Here is a 17,483-nt window from a genome sequence, read left to right as displayed (position 1 = left end):
TACTGGTTTTTTAACAGCTCTGAGCTGGCTAAAGGTTTTCTGGCAAATTTCATTTTTGCGTTACAGAATGTAACCAAATTTATTAAACATAGTATCCTACTGATATTGTTGGACTCTTAACATCCCTTACTGCTGGACATGCTGGCTAGGGCTCATGGGAGAGGAGTACCACAACCTTTGGAGGGCACCACATTGGCTATTTCTGTATTCAGTATTAAGAAAACTTCCAGGTGAGCAGAGCTATAGCAATTCAAAAGTAATTGCTTAGAGAAATCATAAGATACTCATGGCAATAGGCACTTTTTCATTTTTATTATATAAGCAAATAAACTTTAAACATATAAACTTCTGTGTATAACAACTCAATGTCTAGTAATAAAACCATGCTTAGAGTGAGGGGGAAATATTCAATAAATAAAGACTCCCTTCAGGTTGTTTTTTTTTTCTCTGACTTGCCGGCAAGAGGAAGTAAAAGGAGCAACCCTACAATGTTCAGTTGAATACTGTATTTGAAAAGCCATTATTAAAACTGTAAAAAAGTTCTGCAACATCCCACTAATGAAAAATAAAATTATCTTTATCAAGAAAAATTAAAGTATTAGTTTTGCTTTTCCCATTTCAGTTCTTGACAAATGCCATCGGATGCTCTCTTGCAACGATCATCATAATCAGAGATACTGCCTTCAGTACTGCAGCTCAGATTTCCAGGCCCTATTTAAGGAGAAATAGATGTTATTATACGGAAGTAGGTTTCTGAAACAAAGAGTTAATCCACATTTTAATTTATCCAGCGTTTCAAGAAAATGCTGCTTCTGAAGCTCCAAGTTCCATGCGACAGGAAAGGGGGAAGGGGAGCTCGCATATGGACTGGGGGAACTCCGCCACACATCATGAGAGGAACATAGCATATGCCAACCGATCTAAACATTTGTCAGAAAACAACACTTATCACAGGAACTTGTTTTAACAGAGGCAGACCACTGGTCCCTCTCAGTACTGTCTACACTGACTGGCAGCTGCTCTCCAAGGTTTCAGGCAGGCAATATTACCAGCCTATACTTGGACCTGGGACCTTCTGTTTGTAAGCCAGATGCTCGAGCATCAAGCTATGGCCCTTGATGCAATCTCTCTGTGTTAAAATGCTCTGGGTCCCCCCCCCCCCCCCCGGTAAAGAAAACTAGTACTCAATTGATTTTCTTTCTCTTTGCTCCTGGGCAAGGGAGGGAGAAAATGGCTACGGAAGCTGCTTCGAGAAAGGAGCTGCTCCGCTCTGGAGCATGCAAGACAGACTGCTTTCTACTTCTGGGAATGAAAAGGAGGTGGGGATGGAAACAGGGAAACAGCCTCTTTCATCTGGAACTGAGTTCTGTTCCATGAGGAAAGGTGTGCTCTGGTTAAGTGGACACACATTACCTCTGTCTCTCTAAGCATAGCTAAGAGACTACGAGAGATCAGACCATTTTCTGGCTAGGAAGCTATCTGCCTCAGGGAGGAGAGAGAATACAAGTAACCCTAGTTGCACTGTGTTTATGCACATGGGCAAATGAAGAGCTGAATGCAGATTCGTCGTCCCGTCCCTGTCCCCATCCCCCCTCCCGGTTTCTTTCTGCATCTTGCCCTGCTGTTAAACAGGGAGGAAACAGAAAAAGGATGTGTGCTCCACCAGTCCCACTGAATTCATCAGTTGGGCAGTGCGGGCTGCCTATTTTGCTTCCTTTTTCAGGGACAGATTCCCAGAGGATAGATGCCTGCACTGTTCTCGTTAGTTAAAGCATGTATCTTCAAGCCTGACAAGGAGGAAATGATAGATACCTTTCGTTGTTGTGCTGTGCAACTGTGTTAATGGTAGCTGACCTTCCTGACCCTATTGGAGAAAGTAATGTGGCAGGGAGTGCATTAGAAGCTGACTTCCTCTGCTCCTGGAGTGAAGAGGAGACCCTTAACATTATATCCAGTGGCAGATTGGGCATGGGATACTCAGGTTTAAATACTCATTCTGCAACAAAAATATAATTGCCTTCCTGGGTCAGGACAAGGTCTTTCTATTCCTGCATACTACTTTAAGCAGTGAGCAGCTAGCTGCCATGAAGCAAACTAGGGAGCCTGGGATTGTCATCTTTCAGCTTAACTTGCCTCACAGTGCAGTGAAACTAAAATGCCACTCTGACCTTCTTAGAGAAAGGACAGACTACAACTGTCACAAAATGAATGCATTCAGTAATCAGAAGGAGGTACAGAGTGAACACTTGCATACAAAACGTTTACAGATAAAAGCAGCATATTTCGGGATCAAAGTAAAAATCCACTCACCTTATCTTTCCTCAAAAATCCTCCTCTAAATTTGTTAGTGGTAAATCCCCTTGTCCCAGCATAACGTAATCGTTGGTATTTAGCCTGTATGTATAAACCCTTCTGTACTAAGTTTGATTTAAAGTGGGGCCGACCATCACTAAAGTGGGGCTGTTAGAGAAGAAAAGGAATGGCCATATTAAACAATTTTCAGAATTCTGACCCTTTAATCTGATATACAGTAATATGTACACTTTAAAATTATTGACTAATGTATTTTTTTTTAAAGATACTGATCTTTTCCCCTTCAAGACTCAATACAGCACCACAAACCATCTTCACATGGTACAGTGGAAACAACTTTCAAAACATGCCATGTTTAGGAATTTTAAATGCAATTAATTCTCTATAAAATGCATCTCTAAGTCTCTTATAATTCAACACAATACAAACAGTAGAACAGATGCCCAGTGATACATCCATATACAGTACTGGATATGGCCATTTATCAAATGTCAATAAATCTGGATATTTTCTTTTGGATCCAGGCAAAAAACTGAGAATACACTGCTCCTTTATCAAAACTGCTTCTGATGATTAAATGAAGCAAAAGGGAGATTTCTTCTCACATCTATCTCATACTTTCAAGTCCATATTTTTCTTTCCTTTTTCGGGGGTGAGGGTAGAGGTGTGGGGGTGGAGAGTAAGCTTAGCCTTACAAAAACAATCTATTTTCACAGCAAGTTTTGAAAACAGGCAATGTAGCCAAGGGATAATGTGCACCACAACACCTTCTCAGAACCAATCAACAATTTTGTGCATCTTGTAAAACAAATGAAGAGGATGCCAAATAGTGTAAAAGCAACATTTTGCAAATGAAACAATACCTTAATTAACAGTGCCCAAATGCAATAAAAGAGAAACAAGTTGTTCTAGATTAAATTAATTACTTTCTTTCCTACTATTAGTTGAAACTAATTCATCCATGTACAGCTTTACGCTTTCAACAGGTAGGAAGAGATACACGGCATCTTTGTTTATACCGCAATTGTTTCTGCAACTGGCATAAACAATGGCTTTTCATAAGACAATGATGCTCTTTCTATTGCAGGGCAATCTTTCAAATGTAGTTAAACTGATACTGCAACCCGGAAAGGGGGTGTGGGAGAGAGAGAAATGAATTCTGCTACTCCATTAGAATTCAGCAAAATTAGAATTCATACCTTGAAGGGTCTTCGAAATGTTTCATGATGTTCAGTATTGTCTTCAAACCGATCATGTGCAATATCACCATGTGATTTTGAAGTATAATAATGATTCTGCATTAAAAGAAAATTACACTAAATATCTACACACTTAAACGATTTTTTAATGAATTAGACTGTAATTTGTCAATTATAACTAAAACAGGTATTGTAAAGTTGCACACACACACCCTCTCTGTGGATGTAATGGTTTACATTAAGTGACAATAATAACATTTTTTGTTTCTGAAGCAACCTAAATGACTTACTGATACTCTCTGGAGGGGTTTGTCATGGCAGTTTTGGTTCTATGTGTCTTAGATGACACATAATCCTTTCAGCATTTGGTCAAATGCACTCCCCAAAAGATTCATAAAACATTTGTGTCAGTCTTCCACAACTCTCGATGTTCCTGTTATACCTAAACAATGAGGTGTAAACTGCCATGTGGTGTTTTAATTTAGTGAGCTTTTGCTCTTACAGCTTTTTTTTTGGGGGGGGGGGGGTCAGTTCAACCTCTAGTAATGGACTCAGATATTTTCCAAGGAAGCCATGAATAAAAAAACCCTTTTCTTTCCCCCAATCATAGCTATCATTCTGCACAAAACTTGCACATCTGGCTTTTGGGGTCACTGAGACCCCTGATGCATCTGCAAATATTTTCAAGCAAGTAACACCCTAACTCCACCAAACATGTAGTGATTGAAATGTGCTCCTAAAGCAGCACATGATACATTGTGAGATTTGCTGTTATTGTTACTGGCAATTCCCCCTCACTATTATTGTACTGTTATATTTGTGCAACTGTTATGTTATACATAAATTATTGGCAAAATACTTTAAATGACACAAAAGCTGTGGATTTATGTAGGTTTTTGAACTTTACATGGTTGAGTACTGCTGACCCCAATGACGTCTGTGTAGAATGTACTACTTAAACTGTTTCACAGGGAAAGCAAACTTTTAAATGGTGCTATGCTTCATAATTTCCATGCCTTTCTTGGCATACATTTAAGTCCACTACTGGATTGGTAAAGAAATTATTTTCATCAACCAAGGATTATCCAACTGATATCCTTTGGCTATTCACACTGCATAGTAGCTAATGTTAACTACAATTAACATTTCAGTATTTCTGTACATTATATAGACTCTGATATGGGATATGACAAACAACAAAAGAGCCAAGGTTTGTGATAATATGCTATTGAGCTATTTTCTGTATTTAAAAGGAGCTTTATGCCATGTTTTACTGCTTTTATTACTGCTTTTTGTTATTAGCTTGCTCTTTAATGTAGTGGGTTGGATTACATGGCAATGACTTACCATGAGCAAGGACCGCACTAGTACACAGTGCTGAATCTATTCCATTTCGCTCCACCCTGCCTGGATCGGGGAACAACAAACCATGAGCCTTGGCTTCTGAACCAGTGCTTGCATTTTGTTCCTCCCCAAAATCTCTTGCTTCCAGTTGTGGCTTATTTGCAGAGAAACAAACTATTAGCGCTGGTTCACACAAAATGCTAAAGCAAAGCTTGTGACATGTTGCTCCTGGACTCTGGGCAGGGTGGAACAAAATGGGGAAAATTCAGAAGTGTGCAGCAGCAGATCTGCTTGTTCACAGTTATGTCATGAATACTGGCTTATCATGATGTGCGAAGAAGTCTAGGATATATCTGCTCAGGAAACATAAGCTAGTGGCAGCCATATAAATATGTATTTGAAAATGAAATATTTTCTTTTGCGTGGTTATGACTAGAGATGCAAGTTTTTCTTTTTTTTAGCCTGTTCAACTATTTTGCAATACTGACACCCCTTAAAACAGTGACATACAACTGTGTGTAGGTGTAATTGTGCAATGTGCTACGGGACAACATGGCCTCTCCCTTTTTCTATTTCACAACTCTTTCCATCTGCCAGTATGATTATCTTCCTTCATTTATCTATCTGCCCATGTGACTTGTTCTGGCATATTTACAGCTTTTTTCTTCAACAGTTGCAGGAAACACAGGAGAGGGCATATTCCAGAATCAGATGTTTCTTTGTTTAGGTGTCCATTGCAAGTGAGTTTACAAACATTTTTTGTCTTCGTAGATAATCAATTAGTGAACCAACAACATTTGGGCATTTACAGTACAACCCTGAACCTGATTCAAAGGTAATAATTCATCTGCAATGAATGTGGGGGTTATTGGGTTGTTTTTGTTTTTATATAGATTGTGTATTTCGTGTTTCTATGTTATGATTTTATCCTGTGAACTGCCCTGAGACCTCCGGATATAGGATGGCATACAAACAAACAAATCAAGCAGGGCTAGAAGAGAAGAGTCCTGTTGCAGTGGAGAAGGGCAGTAATATTTGTTGCTCTACAAAGCAGGGAGATTAGTACTGAAGTACTAGAAAGGGGGTGTCTCAGCCATCAATGAATATTGTTGCCACTCTCCCCATACCAACCATGATTTAAATCTGATGACCAACCTCCAGCAAGAAGCAGTTGTGGTATTTTGCTCTTTTGAAACATCTGCTGGCATTTCCTCAACTAAGTCAGCAAACTCAACTGCCAGACCAACTGCTGCTTCTGAGTCACTATTTCTGCCAGTCTCCTAACTGGCTAACTAAAAGGGAGTCAGCTAGACCATTTCTTAAATTCCTTTTCTGTACAAGCTTTTCTGCTGCTCATCGTAGCCTCAGCAGGTTCCATCTCCTTTCCCCATGCTGGTTCTCTACAAATCCCTCAGCTACAGAGTAAGAGCTGCCTCCATTTTTGGCTTCTTCCATACCCTCTCATGATTATCATGAAGGAAAAAAGAAGTTGTGGTTCATCCCTAGCTCATCTCAGCCACTCTATAATGGCTTTGGGCAAATTGAAAACAAGCAAACAAAAGCCAAGAGCTGCTGCTGCAAGGAAAGGGGGGGGGGGACCTGGGAGCAGATATCTGTCAACAAAACAATGGTTTATTGGTCTTCTGTCCTGGTCTTGAAAACAGATTCCTGCTGAGGAACAACTTATGCCCTATGTAGGGACGGGTGCCAAGAACAGAGCCCTCCTGAGATACATGTTGTACAATGTATTTTAGAAATCTCCTCTGCAGATATTTGCAGATGGCCCCAAAATACCTAAATAAATAAGCAAGCAAGTTGGAGAGTTGAGCAGAAAATTATTTTTTCAAGAACTGCTAGGGCAGGATTAGGAGAAACCAGGACTGATTTTTCTGTTTGTTTGTTGAGGAAGTGTGTGGGTGAGAGATTGTGTTCTCAATTGTGGGCAGTATATTTGCAAGGGAGTTGGTGGCAAAGTTTAAGTCTGAAGAAAAATCATGCAGAAAATGAGATGTGGGGAGATACAAGTCTTGCCGCTCTGTCTGATATGCTGGGTTTATACATGAATGTGAAAGTGAGTAGGTTAGGGCTGTGCTGGCTCTGTGGAAAGAGAAAAGTTCTTAGCCCATTTTCAGAGGAACTTTTAGTATATTTCTGCTGGAGAGTAGAAACTTCCATTGGTTGTCAAGCCACAATTTGTTTACTATTGAACTGTACAATCTGAAAACAAAAAAATTGTAAAAGGTATCCCAATACAAATAAAAAGTACCAGCTTGTAGTGACTCAGTCATTCATTATATTGTTTTTATATATATTGTACAGCCTGAAAATAACTTAAACTGGGGGTTTCCTCAAAAAAATTATATACAGGGGACAAGATAAGCCTTGTTAGTGTTTGCAGCTTTTAATGCGCTACAAAAATGCATCCCTGACTACCTGATAAAGAAATAATTTAATAGTCAGACACTGTGTTCAAGTAATAATACTTTCAACTTACCATGTGAGGTTTCCTAATAAACTTCCTGAAAGGTGGTCTTAGAAATCTTGCAGGTTTTTGGAATCCATACATTTGAGTGTTTCGTAATTTTGGAAAGCTACTACTCTGTTCATCCCTAAACAGACACAATATTAAAAGCTGTGAAAACTAAAATGATGCCATGTCAAACAGCATAGCATTTTGAAATTAGGATCAAATAACCAATTTATTTTTTAAAAATCCATGATAATAAGCTCACCAACCAGCCAGGCTAATCCTCCCTACCCATTGATATCAAGCAGGCACATTCAGTGCACTGTTTTCAATCCCTGCTAAAGTTTTTTGTTTAAGCAAGCCTACCTAGACCTGCAAATTTGGCATGTATTTTAATATGCAATTTTTAAATGTGTATTTTTAAAATGGTTGGTTTTGAAGAAAATGAAGCTAGCTTGTTTTAAATATCTGATTTTATCAGTAATATTAATGCATGTTTTACATAAACCACTTAGGTTTTTGTGACTAAACAGGATAAAATAAAATGAAATAAAATTTCCATGCAAACAAAAATGCAGAGTACTGAATGTAAAGGTCACTAAAATAAACCCAAGGTAACTCTCGGGTATGTTGCTATGAAGCCTTCATAACCTGACTGGGAAGAAATATAAAAACAATGCAGGTTCTCTGTTGGATGAATCAATAACAGCCAATATCCATTAAAAAAATTAATGTGTATTCCTGTTACTATGGGTAGCTTACATTTTTGAGAGCTGAAGACATTTCTCATAAACAGACACTTTTTCAGACACAAACAAGCAGTCAAGAGGGAAGAGTCTCATGGAAAGCCATAGGTTTCCACAACAAATATCATATACACAAAGCACCCTTGCTTGTGCCACATTCTTTATGCCGAAATTAAAAGTTTCTGCATGATTGCAAACTATGAGTTGTCAAAAATCACAACAGTATTTATGCAAATACCTAGGATGAAATCCTTTTTTCTCTGCATTATTTCCATTAAGTTTGGATGCATCAGTTTTACAGAGTTCTATATGAAGTCCCCAAACTGTCAAGAATAAGAAGCTGTATTTTGCTTCAAATGCATAAAATTGGGGAATTACCAAATATTTACGTGATATGTCTTAAATCTGTAAACACAATTGGCCAGATACTGAACAAACAAAAAGATATTTCTAGAAAACATCAAATGTAAACCATAGTACCCACCAAAATAATGCTGGCAACTGAAAGCCAGTTTCTGTAAGGTTTTAAAGCACTTACTGATGTTCCTCCTATTTGGAAATGTTGTGAGGAAGGACACTTAAATATTGAGGTAGCCACTGAGAATCCTTTCATAGAGTGGATATACCACATGGATATCAATTTCCACAGGGCATTCTCAGTAGATCAAAAGAGAGCACAATGGAAAACAGGTAGAAGGAACTGAGATCTTGACAATTCATCTGGTCAGAAAATGGGCCACTACTTTTATGCTTGCTGAAGCATCCCAGCCGTCTCTGTGGGCAGCCACTTACATTACAGTAATCTTCTCTAGAGGTTTTAAAGGAATGAAAGATGCAAGAGGGTCAACAGGATACAATTATTCCAATTATGCTAGGCAGAGATTATAAAATAGGAGCATTAGATTCTCAGTACCATATGCAAGCTGAAAGCCAGAAAAACTAGTGGTTTAAAAAGGAGAGAGTGTCCAAGTGCAGAGAAGCATTGCAGACAAAGTGGCAAATGGCTGGAGTTGATAAAAGAATTCTGCTTCTTCCAAAAGGCCTTTGTGAGCCAGAACTATTCTGAGTCAGTCACGTCCCCCTGAGCACTATATGCTCACTGGATGTAACAATGACTTAAAATTATCTCAACGAATAAAGCCAGGCTAAATTCCTGACACTGTGAATTCACACTCTGAATTCAATTAGAAGATCTAACTTTATTTAAATATTGAGTAATCTGGTCTACAAAATAGGTGACAAATTCAGTATAGAGAGCCAAGAATGACTCATCTTCCAGCAGAGACATCCAGAGTTCACCAGGCCATACATCACCCAGAACAGCTTTGCCAGACAGCACTTTGCAAACACTGTGACTGAAGACACGATATATTGCTTTGCGCTGCTGTCACAGTTGGTCGAGGCTATGTGGACTGTGAAATTTTAAAATCCTATACCATCTAAACCAAATTTCACTGATCAGATTTTTCATTAAACAACTTAATTAAATAAGACTTCCAAAATCCAGCGTTTTAACCATTTGAAAATTTATAAGGATGAGGGAAAGGCGAAGAGCACAGACAGAACGTTTGCAGAGAAAGAAACCAAGAAATAAGAGCAACAGGATGGGGCCAAGGGAATGGGTACAGGGAATCTAAAGACAGACAAGATGGTTACATGCATACCAGGTCCACTTGCTCATTCAACCTCAAGCGTCACAAACTCTCAGAAAAATCAGCCATACATTTTCAAAATTCTCCTCAAATCACTATGGGTTACAAAACTTTTTAAAAAAAACTAAAGCATCCCAGAATATTGAATTATTCGTCATAGAAGAGACTACACACTTGCAATTACCATATTCAATACCAGCATCCCTATATATACCCAGTTAGCAATGTAATTAGGACTTCACTCCATAAAGCCAATTAGTTACATTATCTTTTAGGTACTGCAAAATAGCATGATTCATATTTTTTTGGTAAACTGATGAAAAGGGTGTTGAAGACAGACAATAAGAGTCAGTGTCTCGCTCCTGTCTCTATGCATCATGCACATCATCAGTCTTCTTGTTGTAATTCCCATGTGGTAGAGATGACCAAAGAGTAACAGCTGTCCTCCAGAATACATGAATGGGGAGAGAAAATGCTCATGGAAAACTGTGACTAGTTCGGAGGGAGATGAGATCCAGAAGATGCTGCTTGGCAGAATGGGATTACAGGCAGAGTGGGCATCATCTGGCTTTGACAGCCAGACAAATCGAAGCGAACATAATGAGAGCTCCACCCTCGGACTTCTGACTCAAAGTTTAACCACACCACCAAAGGCAAGAGACATCTCTAATGGGCTGTGCGGCTAGAAAGCAAAAACCTTCTGTATAGTCCTACTTGAGCTCAAGCAAGAGATGAAAGGAAGGAATAAATGAATAGACTTTTCTACACCCTATGTCCATCATTACTCTCACACAGCCTAACATAGCATGGTGACAGTTTAGCATCTAAACTAGTTTGACTTCTCATCCTCATCTCTATTATTATTGGGACTAACATATACAATATACGGCATCAGAGAAAGGAGGACCTAAAGATTATTGCCAAAAGCAAAACTAACTTTAATTTATCCTTTAAATACATTATAGAAAATTAAAAACATAGGATTTCTGAAGTGTCTTTTGAGTGCTACATTGAAAACGATGAAGGAAAGGGGGGAATACTCTAAAATGAAATACGTTTTAAAGTTCATATAAGTGCAATCTGTTATTTGAACACAATTACCTATGTGATGCACCATCAATATAAAAGTTGTTCTCATCTTCATTCCGCAATCTTTCTTTTCTTCTTCTCTCAATGTCATATCTTAGATCATTTGGATCTTCTAGAACTCTCATCACGCTCTAAAGAAACAATAAATGGCTTAGAGAATGATACAGTTCACTTTTATTTTTCTTCATTTTTTTCTTATGAACAAGATTAGTATTAGAAGAAATAAACCAACAAAACAAAGAGCTTCACATTTTAGAGATCAGTGTCACAGATTATGTTGACGTAAGATTCTAATGCGGTATAGTGGTTTAGAGCAGGGTGCCCTGCAAATGGTGCTGGAACTCAGTACGCATCAGACCCAGGCAGCAATGATGGGAGTTGTTTCCATTAACATCAACAGGGCATCACACTGGCCCCCACTGGTTTAAGTGTTGGGGGAAGGCTTTGAAGACCCAGGTCCAAATCCTCATTCAGCCATTAAGCTCACTTGACGTTGACCCAGGCACTCTCTCTCAACAAAACAGACTTCACAGGGTTGTTTGGGTGGGTGGGGGAGCACCTCTGTGTGTGTGTGGAGAATCACAAACCCTTGCTTGGTATCTTTGAAGAAAGGATGGGATATAAATGTAAGTAAATTAAATATATATATCCGTCCGGTACAAATTATTTAAGTTAGCCTATACCACTTTAAAATATGAAGACATTTTAGAATTACAATATTGTCACTGAAAATACACTTTCCTTACATTCCAAAATAAAATACACATACCTGCTCAGACTTGCATGGAACAGCTCTTTTTTTCTGAAGTTCGGCCAAAGACATATCGATTCTCCTGGTGTAATGAGCATATTATTCAGCATCAGTAAGAGGGTCAAATGGAAGCAAGAAAGTTAACTTCAATAGGAACTGAATTATCTTACTATATAATATTGTGTAAGAAAAAAGTCATGCTGCAGTTTATGCGGTGTGTGAACTGTAGGATGGTAACAGTAGGCAGAGCAAGCGAGCTAAGCCGGGCAAATCAAACAAGTGAGGAGAGTGGCACAGTGGGCAAGTGGGTGGCCCAGGGGGTTGAAGGAGCTGTGAGATGATTGAGTGACGTGTAAAAGGAAGGGGTGGGAGGTTAGCAAAGGAAGTTTGGCAGGGGGGAGGTGTGGTTAGTGAGCAACGCAAGTATGAGTGGCAGTACAAAAATACTTGCATAATGCATCTTTACAACCATTGAGCTACTAGGAGTTTTACTGTGCTGGTGGAGCTGCTGGTAAGGCACCAGACTGGGAAATATTGACATGGACTATGGGAGTAATGGGAGAGGGTCCAAAAATCAGAGGCCAGGAATTGATGCACATGGGAAAGACATGTCTTCTTGGTCACATTCATATTCAAGATAATGCTGTTTTAACACCATGTTCTGTATACATTCCTAGTCATGTAATTTATGTCTATTAGGATTGAAACCCCGGAGGCATAAACGAAAGTCATTAACCAACAAAAAGCCAATATAGTTCCGGCCTTTGTATGCTGTACTCTGTGTGCTAAGTTTCCACAACTGCACTCTGATGATCAAATCTTAGCATAGAAGGTGAAGATATGAATGAACTTCATGCATGCACATGCAGTCCCTTTGCTCCCACTTCTTTGCTCCCTTTGAGCAAGCAAGCTGTGGCTAAGCACAGTTCTCATTACATCTGAACATGGAGCTTCCAAGTTAATGGCTTCCAAACAAGCCAGGATATGGAAACAAACTTTGAACCATGGTGAGAGGCATGCCAGGTAGCAAAGAAATGATCTGTCAACTACTGAGCAAGATTTTTACTGGACCAATGTACGTTTATTTTACCTGTGAATTTCTGGATTTGAATGTCTTTTAACTTCATTTGCCAAGGGCTTATCTTCTATTTTTGAGAAGCGCTCATGTAACGTCAGATCAGGAGATTTAAAGTAATCTGCTGTGAAGAGGATAAATAGGGAAAAATAAGTTAAGCCTTTTCATTGCAATTTCAGCATTAAAAGTGCTGCTGAAACTAACACACTGGAGACAATGAAGCTATGAAGTTATTTATGTCCTCACGGCTTTGTATCTCTAAAGTCATATCTCTTTCTCTCCATTATCTCTAATGATAATGGGTGGAATTCCGTGTTACTCTCTTCTAATGGCTCTATCTGTGCAAGAGAGGGGGAAGCCTAATTGCACAAACAAAAATCCTTGACCAGGGCTTTCACTGATTAGCTCGTTAGGTGAATCCCACCCACAGATTTAGCCTTCGGCAGCCCTTCAATAACTCTCCGAGGTCCTAAAGACGTGCCCCTCTAAAGATGTGAACAACATTACTTACACCTCAAAATGCAAAAGATAAAAGCAATACTTACTTTTTATAAAAAGTTCAAAATGGGCACCAAGGCAAAAGATCTAGAATATGTGTACATAATTTCATTTTCTCCTGAATTCAAGTGTACTTCTGTTTAGGTAACCTCATATGACTTGAAGAGACCATAACTTGTTAAATGCAACTATATTTTTGTTCAGTCTTTTTAATTTAAAACTGACCTTACATGTGAGTTATGACATAGAAAGGGAGACTGCCTCTTATTATTGCTCAATGTTTTCTAGGACTCTATTTCACAGTCCAAAAAGCACTAATACGTCTCTCCTTTCTTCTTACAAAGATTGTGAGAGCTCAGAGATATGATAAATCTAATAATCATATATACTAATAGTGATCGCAATTCTCCTAGTCTCTTTTGTAGCCAAAATCACACCATCCATATACAGGAGCGAGGTGTTTGCAGGCTCAGGGAGAAAACTCTAGTGGGGAACTCCCTCCTCCCAAAAAACCCAATGAAAACTGAGCATGCCACAGAATGGTGACTGTCCATTGGAGGGGGATAGAAAACTATGTAGCAGAATTCAACTGAGTATCCTGAATAGGAGCACTCTACACGACACACAATTTGTTACAGGTCCTACATGAAATTTCTAATTTAAGGAGCAGAAAGCAATATTTCCTGGATTTATTATGTTAAACTACTAATTTCTTGCTCTGAAATCTGCAAAATATTGCACCACCATTAAATATGGATTATTCTTGCACAACTCTGTGAAGTCTATATGATGTTTCACACATCCTGAGCTACTTGGATTAATGAAATTCATAATAATTTGATAACACAAAGATGCAGACTACACCACAGATAATGTGCATGTCTAACACTCTGTAACCACCTTGGATTAATGATATTCATAATAATTTGATAACAGAAAGATGCAGACTACACCACAGATAATGTGCATGTCTAACACTCTGTAACCACCTTTAACTTGATGGATAATTGTGATGATTTCCTGAGCAAATTCTTTTGATGGGTTTTGTTCTACCTTCTGCGTCACAGATTTTATATGCTCAAACACTGGATGGAATTTTTCAGTTTTTCTACCCACAGCTACTAGATCACATGATGTCTGCCTCTCCATGATATGACTAGATGCACTCCTGGAATAAATTTAGACATGTTTAGAAAATATTCCCTCAAATATTTAACATAACAGTAACAATACATTTAAAAAGGTTATTTAAAAGGAAAGTAAAACTAAGCATTCCACAAATGAAGGAAAGGTTTGTGATTTAAATAATGTAATACGTATTACTTTTATGTTAGGAACACCTCAAGTACTTACTCTTTTTCACAACCAATATACACACAAGTTTTAAAGCAAACACAAAGAGTCAGTTCAACCTATAACATCCTGAAGACAACTCAGAAATTAAGTCTGGACAGAAATGCTGGAGACAGCTTTTGCTTAAATGCCATTTTTGTTTGCTTTCTTATTCTGCTGTTAATAGTGACATCACTGGGCCAAATTTTAAATAATCATTCTGGATTCTCTGAAAACTGTTTTGTGCTAAAAATGGTGACCCCAAACATTTGGCTCAGTCCTATCAAAAATCAGTATCTTAGGAAGAAGCCTTATCTCCTCTTTTGAACATGGTACATATAAGATTCTCTCCCATCTTCAGTTTGTAGTCTTCTTCCTGCTCTGGTGAGTAGCCTACCCAAGGAAGAAGGTGCTTCCCTTATATCCTTGCATTGGATGCATGGAATTCCATAGTATTTCAAATGGCTACACTGCATTCTCATTCTCTGGTGTCCCTGCATGGAGCTTTTAGGGTCCGCCCGCAGAAAAGCCCTTCTTTCTCCCATTTGACAAATCTACAACACAGATTCTCACACTAGAGAAGATGTTGAACGTTTTGCCCTAGGTTTTGCTCTTGACTACTGCTGATATGAGAATCAGAGACCCAGGGTGTATATTTTGATTTAATTATGTTTCAAATATTAATGGCATTTAGATAGAATGCAGCAGTGAAAAGTTTTTATGCATGGCTCCTGTGTGCCTACATTTTATAACCCCTGTGCTCTCTAGGCCATAAGCAATAAACCCTATCTAACCCTGAAGGTGGCACAAATGGTCATTAAAGATGTTGTTCTAGTTAGGACTGGGGAGTGAATCTTCTTAAGTGGTGGTTTGGCTAGAACTACCACATTAAGTTGGGCTCTGTCCTACTTCAATAGTATCTAATAAACTCTGGATCCCTAACTGGGTGCCGGACTTGATTTTCTTCCTTGGTTCCATGTTTTATTTAAAGGTGGTCCCTCGCCTGGGTGACAACAAGGTGGTGTAGAAAAAAATTCTTACTGCTTATAGGTCAGGATCCAAAAATGCCTATGCAAATACCTAGAGCAATTGGGTACATAAGAACTGTGTCAATTTCCCCATCCCATCTTGCTACCTACTTGAGATGCACCATGCAAGAGAGGGATGAATGAAGGCAGAAATTGTGGGAGAAGCTTGCCCTTTATCTTAGCCTCAGACAGCAGAGTATACCGGGGCAGAACCCAGTTTTGCTAATCTTCTGGAGCAGTTTCTCGGGGGTGGGGGGGGGTGTCCACAAACAATGTTTTGGAGGGCTTGCAGAAGGCCACATAAAATTATTTGAATTCCAACTTACCACATACATTTTAAACTGAACAATAAGTGCATGCTTATTAACAAAATGCACCATGAGATGAATAATTAGGTATCTAAAACTTTCCAAATAATGACCTTAGGGACTTGAAATGAAAAACATTTGTAAAGAAGTAAGAAAAATTTACAAAAATAGATAACAATCATTTTTGTTTTGGCTGCTACTGGCTTTCTCAAGGCCAACTTAAACAGAATTTGAACACTGCCCTTATCTAAATGTCTATCCACTAACATAACTACCCCATGAGATGCTGCAATTTTTCAGCACAGGGAGGGGACCTCAAACTTCACTTATCCATATGGAATTGCAACCTGACTCTCAAAGGGGATAGATGTTATGCTGCTCAGCTGGACTGTGCCACTCCCTTCTTATTTCTGAATACAGTGGTACCTTGGTTCTCAAACGGCTTAGTTGTTGAACAAATCGGTTCCTGAATGCCGCAAACCCAGAAGTAAGTGTTCCAGCTTGCGAACGTTCTTCAGAAGCCGAAGGTCTGATGCAACTTCCGCTTGAGTGCAGAAAGCTCCTGCAGTCAATCGGAAGCCGTGCCTTGGTTTTTGAATGGTTTCAGGAGTTGAACGGACTCCCACAACAGATTAAGTTCGAGAACCAAGGTACCACTGTAGAGAGGCCTAGTACAGAACTGGTCAAAAGCCAAATTACATTTTTTGCTTTTGGCAAGCAGTAGCTGCACTTCAGGACATCCCTACTCTTCTTTAGACTGCCCAAACACTCTTAAGTTAGTTTTTCTTCATCTCAAGTTCCACTCTCTTCCTTGACCTACAATGGACTGCTGTTTTATATTATATGTATCTATACATACATGTATACAACATACAACCACACGAAAGCACACATGGTACACAGCCACTTATGTTCTGTTAATTGAGCTCAATGCTACCATACTATAATGATCAAGCAACTTGACATCTTTAATACATTCATAAACATGGGTGTTGTTTTTAAAAATCCAAAAGGCAATACCTGTATTTATTTATGGTTTTCTTCATATCCACTTTGACTGTGAGTTTTTCCTTTCTTGTGTGGGGGACATCAGACACTTTTACATCTGAAATTTTGTGATGAGTGTCATGCTGGTCTCTCCTTCCCCTAAAATCCATTTCTTTCCTGAGTCTTTCCTTCTCTTTTTGATCAAAGGGTAAAAGATCAACATCACTTTTGTGAGATTTCACACATGAATTGAAGCCTTTTCCCGAAATATATTTAACTGATGCTTCTGTATGAGGGTCTTCTGTATGCCTGACTCTTTCACTGTTATAGTAATTTGAATATTTGCTATTCCAAGCTTCTTTAGGAGAACTATATTTCTTCTCTTCCACCTTCGTATATTTCTCTGCTCTTTCATCAGATATATATTTCCCTCCATCTGGATGTCTATGACGTTTCTGACTATAGTCATATGTAATCTTTGTTTGACAGCTATCACTGTACTCCATTACAACAGGCCGATGGGTTTGAAGACCAGGGTTTCTTTGCTCTCCCTTTTCTTGGTTGAGTGAAGAATGATCTTGCTTCCACTTGGAATTACTTGCTACTTCTCTACCATCATACCTCTCCAATTCTTTAGCCCTTTTAGACGTGTGCCCATATTCTCTGTTATCACGATCTTCAGGATACCTGTGTT

At 38.8% G+C, this 17,483-nt stretch overlaps 1 protein-coding gene across 12 annotated transcripts in view; it reads right to left on the bottom strand.

Moving 5' to 3' along the window:
- Positions 1 to 291: 291 nt before the first annotated feature.
- The window catches only part of BCLAF3 (BCLAF1 and THRAP3 family member 3), a 29,688-nt gene continuing 12,496 nt past the window's right edge, over positions 292 to 17,483 (bottom strand). For 8 of the 12 annotated variants that reach the window (XM_083439438.1, XM_083439433.1, XM_083439437.1 and 5 more), the window contains 9 exons: positions 16,823 to 17,476; positions 14,124 to 14,302; positions 12,652 to 12,760; positions 11,580 to 11,643; positions 10,823 to 10,941; positions 7,351 to 7,465; positions 3,513 to 3,608; positions 2,311 to 2,460; positions 292 to 711 (listed from right to left, as the gene is read on the bottom strand). In XM_083439438.1, coding sequence (XP_083295564.1) covers positions 697 to 711; positions 2,311 to 2,460; positions 3,513 to 3,608; positions 7,351 to 7,465; positions 10,823 to 10,941; positions 11,580 to 11,643; positions 12,652 to 12,760; positions 14,124 to 14,302; positions 16,823 to 17,476 — 1,501 coding nt within the window. In that variant the 3' untranslated portion in view covers positions 292 to 696. The remainder of the gene's footprint in view (positions 712 to 2,310; positions 2,461 to 3,512; positions 3,609 to 7,350; positions 7,466 to 10,822; positions 10,942 to 11,579; positions 11,644 to 12,651; positions 12,761 to 14,123; positions 14,303 to 16,822; positions 17,477 to 17,483) is intronic. The other 4 variants (XM_083439435.1, XM_083439436.1, XM_083439434.1 and 1 more) reach the window with 1 other exon arrangement.

This window comes from Podarcis tiliguerta (genome assembly GCF_965153285.1).
Source record: "Podarcis tiliguerta genome assembly, chromosome: 4".
Taxonomy (NCBI): Eukaryota; Metazoa; Chordata; class Lepidosauria; order Squamata; family Lacertidae; genus Podarcis; species Podarcis tiliguerta.
This window is presented reverse-complemented; position numbering and strand designations above follow the sequence as displayed.